At 36.1% G+C, this 12,278-nt stretch overlaps 2 protein-coding genes across 5 annotated transcripts; one reads left to right on the top strand and one right to left on the bottom strand.

The window, feature by feature from the left end:
- The first annotated feature begins 3,738 nt into the window (after positions 1-3,738).
- LOC121241376 (pentatricopeptide repeat-containing protein At2g27610) lies at positions 3,739-10,622 on the top strand. 4 transcript variants are annotated; one of them, XM_041139124.1, is made up of 4 exons: positions 3,739-6,606; positions 7,203-7,326; positions 8,394-8,545; positions 9,974-10,110. In XM_041139124.1, exons 1-2 carry the CDS (start codon positions 4,243-4,245, stop codon positions 7,254-7,256), a joined length of 2,418 nt encoding a protein of 805 aa, XP_040995058.1. In that variant the 5' UTR covers positions 3,739-4,242; the 3' UTR covers positions 7,257-7,326; positions 8,394-8,545; positions 9,974-10,110. The 4 variants fall into 4 exon arrangements, with proteins under 4 accessions (XP_040995058.1, XP_040995054.1, XP_040995055.1 ...); XM_041139120.1 differs by having other exon boundaries at positions 3,739-7,326; positions 8,060-8,545; positions 9,974-10,622; XM_041139121.1 differs by having other exon boundaries at positions 3,739-7,326.
- LOC121241377 (subtilisin-like serine-protease S) lies at positions 7,590-11,617 on the bottom strand. The gene is made up of 10 exons (XM_041139125.1): positions 11,449-11,617; positions 11,254-11,351; positions 10,839-10,991; positions 10,639-10,750; positions 9,909-10,446; positions 9,720-9,814; positions 8,941-9,180; positions 8,678-8,792; positions 8,316-8,520; positions 7,590-8,236 (listed from the first exon to the last, which is right to left on the bottom strand). Exons 1-10 carry the CDS (start codon positions 11,523-11,525, stop codon positions 7,689-7,691), a joined length of 2,181 nt encoding a protein of 726 aa, XP_040995059.1. The 5' UTR covers positions 11,526-11,617; the 3' UTR covers positions 7,590-7,688.
- Positions 11,618-12,278: the final 661 nt, after the last annotated feature.

Here is a 12,278-nt window from a genome sequence, read left to right as displayed (position 1 = left end):
TGCACACTTTGCTTTCTTGGCTAGGCTCTACAAAACCATCGGGTTGATCCATATAAATTTCTTCATCTAGGTACCCATTCAAAAAAGTTGTTTTAACATCCATTTGATGAATTTTTAAATTATAGATTGCTGTAATGACAATCAATAATTTAATGGATGTTATTCTTGTAACTGGAGAAAAAGTGTAAAAAAAATCAAGGTCAACTTTTTGTTTAAAACCTTTTGCGACAAGCCTAGCTTTGAACTTTTCAACGGTTCCATCCGATCTAAATTTTTTTTCTCAGGACCCATTTACACCCTATGGTTTCGCAACTCGATGGTAACTCAACTAATTTCTAAGTTTTATTAGAAATTAGTGAATCCATCTCATCATTCACAATCTCTTTTCAAAACACAGAATCAGGCGAAACTAAAAGTTCTTGTAGAATATTTGGGTTTTCCTCAATATTATAAATATAATAGTTGGGACCAAAATATTTTTCAATTTTAATTCTCTTACTCCTTAATTCAAAATTTTCTTCATTTTCTGGAGGAGTAGAAGAACTAGTTTCAGAAAAAATATTTTATCTAAATTCTTGACCCCCACCATTTTTGGATTTAAAAGGAAAATTTTCTTCATTAAAAATTGCATCGCCTGATTCAAAAATCATTTTATTTTCAATATCAAAAAATCTATAGACTGTGCTATTTTTTGCATATCCAAGAAGACACAAGTGGTAGGTCTAACACCCAATTTGGGTCTTTTAGGATCTGTTAGTCTCATAAATGCCAAACAGCTTTAAATTTTAAAATATCTCAAACTTGGCTTATACCCTCTCCATAATTCAAAAAGTGTAGTTTTTGAATTTTTATAAGGCATCCTATTTAAAACATGACAAACAGTCAAAATTGCTTCATCAAAAAAACTTGAGGGAGCTCCTGAATCAATAAGCATGACATTTGTCAATTCAATCAAAGTTCTATTTTTTCTTTCAGCCACACCGTTTGAAGCAGGTAAGTATGGTGCATTAGTTTCATGAATAATTCCCAATGACTAAATAAACAATTAAACTCATTTGAATTATACTCTCGACCTTTATCACTTCTAAATCTTTTTATTTTTCTAACAAATTGATTTTCAATTTCATGAAGGAATTCTTTGAACTTTTCAAAAGTATCACTTTTATTTTTTAATAAATAAACATACGTGTATTTTGAAAAATCATCAATAAAAGTGATAAAATATCTATTTCCTCTACAAGTTAAAATTCCTTCAAATTCACAAAGATCAGTATGAATTAAATCTAACAATTTGATATTCTTTTCAACACTTTTGTGAGGCCGTTTTGTAATTTTTGCTTGACTATAAACTTCACATTTTTGAATTTTTTTTTTCAGTATGGGAATTAATCCTAAACTACTCATGATTGCAACATATCTATTATTAATATGACATAAATGTGCATGCCAAAAATTTAAAGAAGAAAGCATAAAAACAGAGACATTCGATGTTTTATTATCAACGTTCAATTTAAACATTCCATCACAAACATAACTCTTGCCCACAAAAACTCCATTTTTAGTAATAACATATTGATCAAATTCTATAGTTTGCTTGAAACCAGTTTTGTTGAGTAGAAAACTTGACATCAAATTCTTTCTCATAGATGGTGTATAGAGCACATCTTTGAGCGTCAATATACGTTCAGAGGTGAATTTTAGCTTGACCTCACCACTCCCAAAGACTTTTGTTTGGCTTGAATCACCAAACATAATATACTTCTATTCTTCAAAGGGAGTATACATTTTGAACCAATCTTTATCATAGTAGATGTGCCTATTGGCACCAGAATCTGCCCACAATCCTTCAACAAATTGAATCATGTTAGCGCCTGTAATCATTACCACAAGTGGCTCCTCAGTTACGTTCACTTGAGAATTATTTCCTCAGTTGAGGATTATTTCCTCGCTTTCAAAATTTACAAATTCAAGCAAAGTGTCCACTTTTACCACAGACCAAAACAAGCTTGAATTTGTGAATAGAGTCCTTGGTTCTTATCCTTTTGATTTGAAAAATATTTTTTGTGAGGTCTACTAAATTTTTAAAATTTTTTTTTTTTGCGATTTCAAATGACTATTTTTGGAAATCTGAACTTTGGGCAAGCCACCATTTTTAGAAATTAAATGTACCTTCGTCATGAAATTCTTATTTCCATTTTGAACCATCAAAGCATCTTGGCCTCTAGCTTCCTCCTTTACTCGAATATGCCTAATTAAGGTCTCCAGGGATGTCTCTTTTGTTTGTGGCACATTGACTTTTGAAACTCCCTCCACGAAGGTGGTAGCTTGTCAATGATGCAACAGACAATCAGATTGTCTCCAATCTTGATGCCTTCGGATCGAACTTCAGTTACAACCTTTTGAAAATCTTGTGCTTATTCTGCGACAGACTTTCCATCTACTATTTGATTTCGAAAGAAGCAACTTGCCGCATATTTCTTTGCTCCAACTTCTTTCGTATCATATTTATTTTGTAAAGCTTTCCAAATTTTCTTCGCAGAGGAGTAAGTGATATTGTAGAAATCATAAAATTGATCCGCAAGACAACTTAAAAGGTAACATCAACAGTTATACTCATTTTTTGTATATTTTTCAATTTTTTCTTTGTGAGCTTTGACTTGTATTTCAGTCATGTTCTCGATAGTAATCTTGTTTGGATTCTTTACAATAAGAACATAAGAGACGTTGAGAAGGTTTAGATAGAAGAGTACCTTGTACTTCTATCTTTTGAAATGGGCTCCCTTGAAGCGGAATGGCTTGTTGAGATCTCCAACGTTTTCTTTAGATTTTTCGTTAGAAAGCTCCATGATAACTCTCCTTAAAATTGTTAGTGAATTCATTGTAATAAATGAAAATTTTCAATGAAATTAAAAATTCAAACGAAATTAACTTGGACTGAGGCATAAAAATCTCACTCTCTTTAAGGAGATTTAAGCCTTCTGTGGTATGTAAAGTTTCAATTGAACTAATGCAATAGATATTCTCTTGACTTCTCTCTTACAGGATACAATAGCCCAACCGATCGTCATATAGCTCGAATAAATTCTGCACAAGATATTGAGCTCAAAACTCCTCTAAAAATAACACCTATCTTTTGTCTAGAAACTCTCAATATCTCAAGATACTATCTTATTTTCTTTTCTTTCTCTTTATAAGTAGCAAGTTGAAAGAATGGCTTCGAGCCTTTTTATTTTTTTCTCTCTTCTTGATCGTGCAACCCCAGCCACCTTTATATAGATTTTTTTTTTTTTAAAAGCAAAAACTGAACGTTGGTGACTTCATTACTAGCAAAGTTGTATTCCAAAATATGCTTTTAGATTTTAGAAACTGAAGAGATACAAAATGTCTAATTTTTTATCCATTAAAGCCAATTTGACTAGAATTACAAGCACGTGTGTTATGAAGTCAAAGATATCGAATCCAGATTACGGCTTATTTCAAAAGTTCAAAACTTTAATGCAAAAAATAGAAAAACAGAAGAGATGCGTGAAAGCCGAAAACTAATATTATCTATTAAAAAAATATCAATACATAATAAAATATTATTTTTAAAAAATTTACCGTTTTATAAATATAACATTTCAAGCTTAATAGATATAATATCTATTTTTATAGATAGAATGTCACGTTGAAATTAAATAATTTGTAATAGATTTTTGGAACAAAGTTAGATGTTCCATATTCTAGCTGTCGGACGTAATTGTTTCGCAGCCAAACAGAGAACCTCATGTTTCCGAAACTCGCCGCTTTCTTCAATTGAATGAACTTGCGCTCCAGTAACCTGATGCGGCACCACACACTCACTTTCGAAATACAGCCTTCGGCGACAACCGATGCCCAGCGCCGCTGCTTCCCATTATTGACCGCCACACTATAGAACTACTGCGCGCCTCCGTTTGCAACAACACCTTCAAACATAGCGCTACCTCTAGGCTCGAGATTACTGCGCACAGCACAGCTGATTCTGCAGCACGTGAACCACCACGCCTTAGCCGAACACCAAGACACCAACGGCACACCAACTTCACGGTTCGCCGGGTTTGGTGTGCGGACCTTCTTGTCATTTTTTTTAAGGAATGGATTCAAACGAAAACAGACAAATTATTGGGGAAGCTACCCAAGTCTCGGATCATTATTTCTTTTGGAAAGCAATTTTAATTTAGCTCCTATGCTAAAATTCCACCATTAATAGCCGAAGAGAGCATGACTCTCTGTCGTCCCTTTTTAAGGATGCTCAGAAAGCCTCAGACAAAGCAGACACTGAACACTCTCAAACTCTACCATTTCACATACTACACGAGTCCTCCATCTCAATCACGTGCCATTGCCGTTGACTCTAAACATCCATGTGCGCCTCGTGGCACATGCAACATTGATCATGCATACCCCATGTTCGGCAAAAGTACCCAGAAAGACCTTTCGATATGTAATCACTTTCTTTTCGAATACTCACGCACTGGCCGTAACCAGGAGGCTCTGAATCTTTTTGTGGAACTCCACTATTCGAGTTTACCTGTTGATGGGTCAACCCTGTCGTGTGTGTTGAAGGTCTGCGGATTCTTGTTTGATCAAAATGTGGGCATGCAGGTGCATGGTAAATGTATAAAATCCGGGTTTCTTGAGGATGTTAGTGTTGGGACTGCTCTTGTTGACATGTACATGAAAACAGAGGGTGTAGGAGATGGGAGGAGAGTTTTTGATGAGATGGGTGAGCGAAATGTGGTGTCATGGACTTCGTTGCTTTCTGGTTACTCACGGAATGGGTTGAACGTGCAGGCCATAGAATTGTTCTTTAGGATGCAAGTTGAGGGAATTAAGCCTAACCAGTTTACTTCTGCGACTGTTCTTGGAGCTTTGGCAGATGATGGTATGCTTGAGAAGGGAATTCAAGTTCATTCTATGGTTATAAAAAATGGTTTTGATTCTACCACATTTGTGTGCAATGCTTTGATTAATATGTATTCAAAGTCAGGGATGGTTGGAGATGCTAGAGCTGTGTTCGATGGCATGGATACCAGGGATGAGGTTTCTTGGAACGGTATGGTTGCAGGTTATTTAACAAATGGGATTCTTGTGGACGCTCTTGAAATGTTTTATAAAATGAGGCTTGTGGGCCTAAAGCTTACCCAGATGATATTTGCTACCATGATTAGGCTATGTGCTAATCTTAGAGAATTGGGTTTTGCAAGACAGCTTCACTGTTGTGTTTTGAAAACAGGATATGGATTTGATGACAATATCAGAACGGCCCTTATGGTCACTTACAGTAAATGCAGTGTTATGGATGATGCGTATCAACTGTTTTCTAGGATGCATGGTGTCCAGAATGTGGTGTCATGGACGGCCATGATCAGTGGGTACTTGCAGAATGGTGGAAGAAGGCAAGCAGTTAATTTATTTTGCAAAATGGCCAAGGAAGGTGTTAGACCAAACCATTTCACTTATTCTACTATCCTTACAGCTCAACCAGCTATTTCTATCTTCCAAGTACATGCACAAGTCGTTAAAACTAATTACGAGAAATCACCTTCCGTAGGAACTGCACTCTTAGATGCTTACATTAAGTTAGACTATGTTGATGAAGCTGGAAAAGTATTTGAATTAATTGATGAAAAGGACATTGTGACATGGTCAGCAATGGTAGCTGGATATGCTCAAAGAGGAGACACAGAGGGAGCTGTTAAAACTTTTCTCCAGTTGGCAAAAGAGGGGGTAGGACCCAATGAGTTTACCTTTTGCAGTGTCATTAATGCCTGTGCTGCACCTGCAGCAGCAGTAGAGCAGGGGAAACAATTTCATGCGTGCTCAATCAAATCAGGACTACATAATGCTTTATGTGTAAGTAGTGCCCTTGTTACCATGTATGCCAAGAGAGGAAATATTGAGAGTGCAAATGAAGTTTTCAAGAGGCAAGATGAAAGAGACTTGGTTTCATGGAACTCGATGATCTCTGGATATGCACAACATGGTCATGGGAAGAAGGCTCTTGAGGTCTTTGAGGAAATGAGAAGAAGGAACATAGAAATGGATGAGATAACATTCATTGGAGTGATTTCTGCATGTACTCATGCTGGTTTAGTGGTTGAAGGTCAAAGATACTTTGACATGATGGTCAAAGACCACCACATTGATCCAACAATAGAGCATTATTCTTGTATGGTTGATCTGTATAGCCGTGCAGGACTGCTTGAAAAGGCCATGGATATCATAAATCAGATGCCATTCCCTGCGGGTGCAACTGTGTGGCGAACTCTCTTGGCTGCTTGCCATGTTCACCGCAATTCAAAGCTGGGAAAACTTGCAGCAGAAAAGCTCATTTCACTTCAGCCACAAGATTCAGCTGCTTACGTCTTACTATCCAATATTTATGCTGCGACAGGAAATTGGAAAGAAAAAGCTATGGTAAGGAAGTTGATGGATGTGAGAAATGTAAGAAAGGAAGCTGGGTACAGCTGGATTGAGGTAAAAAATAAGACCTACTCATTCTTGGCTGGTGATCTTTCACATCCCTTGGCGGATCGTATTTATTCCAAACTTGAGGAGTTAAAAATCCGGTTGAAGGATGCTGGATATCAGCCTGATACAAATTACGTGCTTCATGACGTTGAAGAGGAACACAAAGAAACAATCCTTTCTCAACACAGTGAGAGGCTGGCCATTGCTTTTGGATTGATCACTACAACTCCCGGTACCCCGATCCAGATTGTAAAGAACCTTAGGGTCTGTGGAGACTGTCATACTGTTATTAAGCTATTATCAAAGCTTGAAGCTAGAGATATTGTTGTGAGGGACTCGAACCGGTTCCACCACTTTAAAGGTGGTTTATGCACATGCGGGGACTATTGGTGACACTCCATTTGGAAAATGGATTTTATATGAAGTTTTCTGATGGCTTCTCATGTGAAGAATATTCTTCTTGGGCAAAGGAGCTATACAACTTTTACACTTTCCAATTCTGTTTTCGAAACCACATTGCAAAGAATTGCTCACATTGGCAATCTTTAGGCTTACCAAGCAACATAATTGACATGTTGCCTTGGGCAGATTTCTGAAGTGATTGTGAAAGTGATGGTCATTCACATTGAAGAAAGAAGGAACAAGTACTAATTTTTAAAAATTTGTAAAGTTTAAGTACTTGAGTGGATATCAGAGGGAATTTGTGCCATTTTGGAAAAGAGTTTGATATCTTCATTCATGCTAATTGTTTTGCCCCATGAAGTCTGAAAGTAATTTCCCCATTATGCTCACAACATGTTGGCTTAAGAGGCATGTGGAAATAACCTTCAGGTACTTGGGATTTGTTTCTTTAGTATGATTCTTTGTTTTCTGACTGTCATTTGGTCAATATCTGACCCTTAAAACTGAGATGTTCTCACATGAAACCACGCCTGTAAGAACTCAAATTTTCTTTTGCAAAATATACAATGGAACTCTACTCATCCTTTAATGCCTAGGAATTGCTGAAATAGAATCTCACAATAAACGGAGCAAAATATTTCTGTCATAGAATCTTGTTATATTTGACATCATGTATTTACATGTTACTTCCTCTTGAAGACTTGTTTAGAACAACAAATGAGATAATGAGTAACATATAATCATGTTTTAGAGCCCAAAACCTGACAAGCTTATGGAGTTAACACTTGTTCCTACACTGAAACCACGTTCACACCAATAGAACTCCTAACCCTATGTATACCATTGGTCCATGTTAATGCCCCAAACATAAAGCTCCCATTGCTGTTCTTGTAGGGCATGAAATCAACTCTGAAAGACATTTTGTCCCCCATCTTTGTAAACTTCAGTTTAGCAGGCGTGACTCTAACTTCTACACCAGTTGGGTAGTCAATAGTTGCAGCATATGTCGTTGGATTTTTACCATAATAAGTGACTGTTCGATAAACAGATAAATTTCCATTCATGTTGGCAACACCAATTGAAGGGTAATTAAAATTGTAGGAAGGTGTAGGAGGGTTCTTGCATTGTACTAGTTTCCCTGTAAGGTTTTTCAACTGTGCAGGCGTTGCACCATTGCTGCAGAGAAAATTGATGATGTCATGGGAATTAAAATCATATACAAGTCCAGGATTGAATGCTGCAGCTGGGTTGATGTGTCCAGATCCATAGTCAAAAGGCGTGGTGGGAGAGCCATTTGGATCCCTTCCTATGGCATGTCGAGTGTTGTCTAGGACCATTGCTGTGAAGCCATAGATATTGGATAATCAGAGACTGGAGTAAATTACAATTTCTGATATTATAATGTTGGCACAACTTACCTGTTGTCATTATTGCAGACATTATGGCTGCTGGACTCCAGGAAGGTTGGTAAGATTTTAACATTGCTGCAACTGCAGAAACGTGTGGGCAAGACATTGAGGTGCCGGAGATTATGTTATAATTGACAGATCGTTCAGCTGTAGCTTTAGTTGCCACTGGAGACCATGCTGCCAAAATATTCACTCCAGGTCCTGTGATATCTGGCTGCAGTTGGAATTTTTACTTTTAGGTAAGTCTCCATGAATTAACTTTTCTTTGTGCCTTCGTTTTTTCCCACCATGTTGGTATAATCTTTTTCTTTTTGGAAGTAGTTTGAGTGAATTGGTTTAGTATAAAATTCAAGAATACCAGATAAACTTACCTTAATAATGTCTGGAGTTATTATATTTGGTCCCATGGAAGAAAATACGGCCACTTCTGGTGCAGGTTTAGTGTTCAGAACTGTTGTAGTCGAGGAGATTCTAGCAACTGGATTCCTGCAATAGCAGCAGGCAGCCACGATCAACTTAAAACTATTAATTTTTTTTATTAATGAATTCATGATGAAGTATTCTTCCATTGCCAATATTTTCGGGCTTTTCTTTTCTTCGATGGACCAAAATTTATAAAGCTTGATAAACTCACTTTGCTGTAATCATATATGCTTGAAGTTCTTCTGCTTCTTCTTGACCAATTAAAGTGCCTGGGATGACGAACTGAAAGCCAACATCTTTTACCAACGGATCGACTAGTATCATTCCAACAGCACCAGCTTCTCTTAGGAATATGCTTTTTTCGTTCCGGTTATCATTAACAGTTTCAATTGTGCACACCACTATTTTCCTCCCAACTAAGGTTGGGTTTAGTGTATTGTTCTTGCAAAAGCTGATACAGAAAGAGGGGAAAAGAAAGCTTTTAAAGCTATAGAAATCAAGTAATGCTGTTTTGAGCTCTTGGGATAGGTTGAGCATTGAGGAGTCAGACATTTGGTACCCAAGTTAATTAAAATTGAAAGATATTACTAGTTAGTCACCAAACAAAGGATGCCAGTGTTCTGAGTCTTTTTTTCATAATGCTTCCAGCAAACAACGTAGGAACTTGAAAAATTAAAAAGAAAAAGAAAAAAATTCTAAAATTATTGAAGGAGGTGATAAGATTTAATATTGTGAAGATTAGAAGGATAATTCTTGAGAAAATAATTCATCCAGTGTTAGCATTAGCGGTGTTTTCTGTTGGGTTGAGGAAAAGCAGTTGTCAAAATAAAATTTTTGTATCAAGTTATACTAGATAAAATTGGCTTAATATAAGGAAGAAAAATCTTTTGTATAGTTTAGGAAGAAGATAAATTTTTTTGTAAGACTGCAATCACGATTGAATTGATTTTGTGTAAATGAAATAAATCATGCAGAAAATACAGAAGATACCTTGCATTCTTTGCTGTAACACCTGGGGCAGCTGCAGAACTTGCAGCTATCAAACCATAAGAAGTTTCCATCTTGATTGGGTTTAAAGAGGAACCCTGAAAGCACAAAAGCATTTCTATTTTTAATAAAATATCCTGACGATATAACTTTTATTTGTTAAATGGGCGCATTGTAATATGCTAAACTCACCTTTAGAACTTTCGAATTTCCAAGATAAATGTTTGAATTGAATTCCCTGTCGACTGTGCTTGCAGCCACAGTAAGGATCCAAGGCGCAACGTTGGTAGCAGTCTGTGGTAAACCTGAGTTTCCCGCGGAAGCTGAAACTAGAATCCCTCTTTGGAATGCATGGAAAGTACCAATAGAGATCGCATTTTCAAAGTAAATAGGCTGGGGAGGAACTGGGCCAAGGGAAAGAGAGAGGATATCAACACCATCACCAATGGAATCATCCAGGGCAGAAAGAATGTCAGCATCGCTGCACAGGTCAAACCAACACGCCTTGTAGATGGCAAGTCTGGCATTTGGTGCACCACCTCTTGCAGTGCCGCTAGCCATACCAAATAAGCTGACATTTGCTACCATGGATCCAGCTATTGTTGAGGCAGTGTGTGATCCATGCCCATCACTATCTCGAGCTGACCGGAAGAATGGGAGGTTAAAAGATTCAAGAGGCCCAGACTCTGCTTCAAACCCTTGTGAATAGAACCGGGCACCTATAATCTTCCTGAAAATTCAAGCCCTGATGAATGGTAAGCCTCACGGTGAGGTACTTGCATTCAAAATATTGGTTCAGGTGTTTAATATTTCAGTAAGAATTTTGTGTCAATCATGGGAGTGGATTCTTTGATGTTTGAGGTGTTTTGGTACCTGCTTTATTGAATTTCTATTTTGCTTATCAAATAAAGTGTTTTGGTACCTGTTGCAGTTGGCCAAAGTAAAACGTTCACCAGTAACACACTCTCCCTTGAATTTTTCTGGTATAGGACCCAATCCTTCATCATTAAAGCTCTTTGATTCAGGCCATATTCCTACAAAACAAATGTTAAACTATGGTTTGTTGGTAATGGGATAAAAACAGAATAATTGGATGAGAAATCTGAAGTGCGGAGCATTTACCTGTGTCAATGACACCAACAATGATATCTGAATTCAAGTTCATTGGCATCTGATTATATTGATGTGTAGACTGTATCCCCAGAAATTCCCAGGAGCGTGTTGTGTGGAGCTTATTCACCTTGCTCTCAAACACGGAAACAACCAAATCATTGGCTACAGAAGAAGCAAATTAGTTCAATTAGAGCTTGTATAAGCCGTCGTTAGCCATAATTAAAGCTTACTTTAGAACCCCAAAAAACAATATCAAAACTCTGAATTAGTTCAGGTGAAGATGCAAATGAATTTAGAGGTATAATAGCTCTATTTTACCATTGGCTGTTGATGTTTTAGATCAATTTTTGGACTTGGAAAATGTAACTTTTGTGGTAATTTTACCCAAAAGCAAATGATAAGAGATTACGTTCATTTCAGGTACCTTCAAGTTGTTGTGCCTGCTCTGGTGTAAGCATAGCTGAGAAGCCTCTAAAGCTTTTGGTGTAATGGTGAAGTGCCGCTCGTTGTGCTCCATCAAAACTGAGAAATAAATCACTTTTAGTATGTACAGCACTTATTTCTGAAATTCTATATTATTGCTAGGAATTTTTTATCATGTTTTGAGTTAGTGCCTTGCCTTCCGGTAACTGAAGCAAGCATTTTGTGATTGGCCCTAACCACCGATTCTGAATTGGGGTGAGAGTGTTCCCCCATGTACACTATGTAATGCTGCAAAATTGCAGAAAATTTGAAAATGTGTTAGCTACATAAACATATGCATGTAACAGTGCTGGCATTAGTGCTGTGCAAAATCAAAAAATCCGACTCCACTTAGGCTTCGCTAAGTCAGAGTCGGAGTTTTTTTAACCGAAAAAGTCAGAGTCGGAGGTGGCGATGTAGCGACTCCGCTTTAGCTCCGATTTTTCAACTCCAACTCTAACTCCGATATTGTACATATTTTATAAAAATATATGTATTTTTTATATATATTAATCATATATATTTTGTATAATTATAACTTATATAGTTAATTAAATTCAATAATATACTAGTATGAGAAAATTATTATAAAATAATATGCTTATACTATAATACATATAAACTAAATTGACTAATAAGAATTTAGTATATGTAAACACTATACTATTAACTATTACTACCATGTAACACTAATGAATGATAACAACTTATATATAAACACTAATGTGTAATAACACGCAATACTAATTATAGAATAACTAATGTATAATAGGATTTAATACTAATGTATTATGTGTAAACACAAATATATAAATTTATAATAACATATAATACTGATTATATATTAGTATATTATATATAAACATTAACATATAATAACATATAATACTAATGTATAATAACATTAATTTGTACAATGATTTATTTTTTCAATTTTGGTTATGTTTTAATAAAATTGAAATTGATTTTTTTTTTAAATTGAAATCT

This window comes from Juglans microcarpa x Juglans regia, chromosome 7S, assembly GCF_004785595.1.
Source record: "Juglans microcarpa x Juglans regia isolate MS1-56 chromosome 7S, Jm3101_v1.0, whole genome shotgun sequence".
NCBI classification, from domain to species: domain Eukaryota; kingdom Viridiplantae; phylum Streptophyta; class Magnoliopsida; order Fagales; family Juglandaceae; genus Juglans; species Juglans microcarpa x Juglans regia.
This window is presented reverse-complemented; position numbering and strand designations above follow the sequence as displayed.

What these genes read in the sequence shown, in the direction of transcription:
- LOC121241376 (XM_041139120.1), top strand. Translation starts at nt 4,243, where the DNA reads ATGACTCTCTGTCGTCCCTTTTTAAGGATGCTCAGAAAGCCTCAGACA.
- LOC121241377 (XM_041139125.1), bottom strand. Translation starts at nt 11,525, where the DNA reads ATGGGGGAACACTCTCACCCCAATTCAGAATCGGTGGTTAGGGCCAAT. An exon ending in TGTTGGTGTCATTGACACAG is followed by an intron (nt 10,751 to 10,838) that starts GTAAATGCTCCG and finishes TTTGTTTTGTAG; the next exon opens with GAATATGGCCTGAATCAAAG. An exon ending in ACTTTGGCCAACTGCAACAG is followed by an intron (nt 10,447 to 10,638) that starts GTACCAAAACAC and finishes TTGAATTTTCAG; the next exon opens with GAAGATTATAGGTGCCCGGT.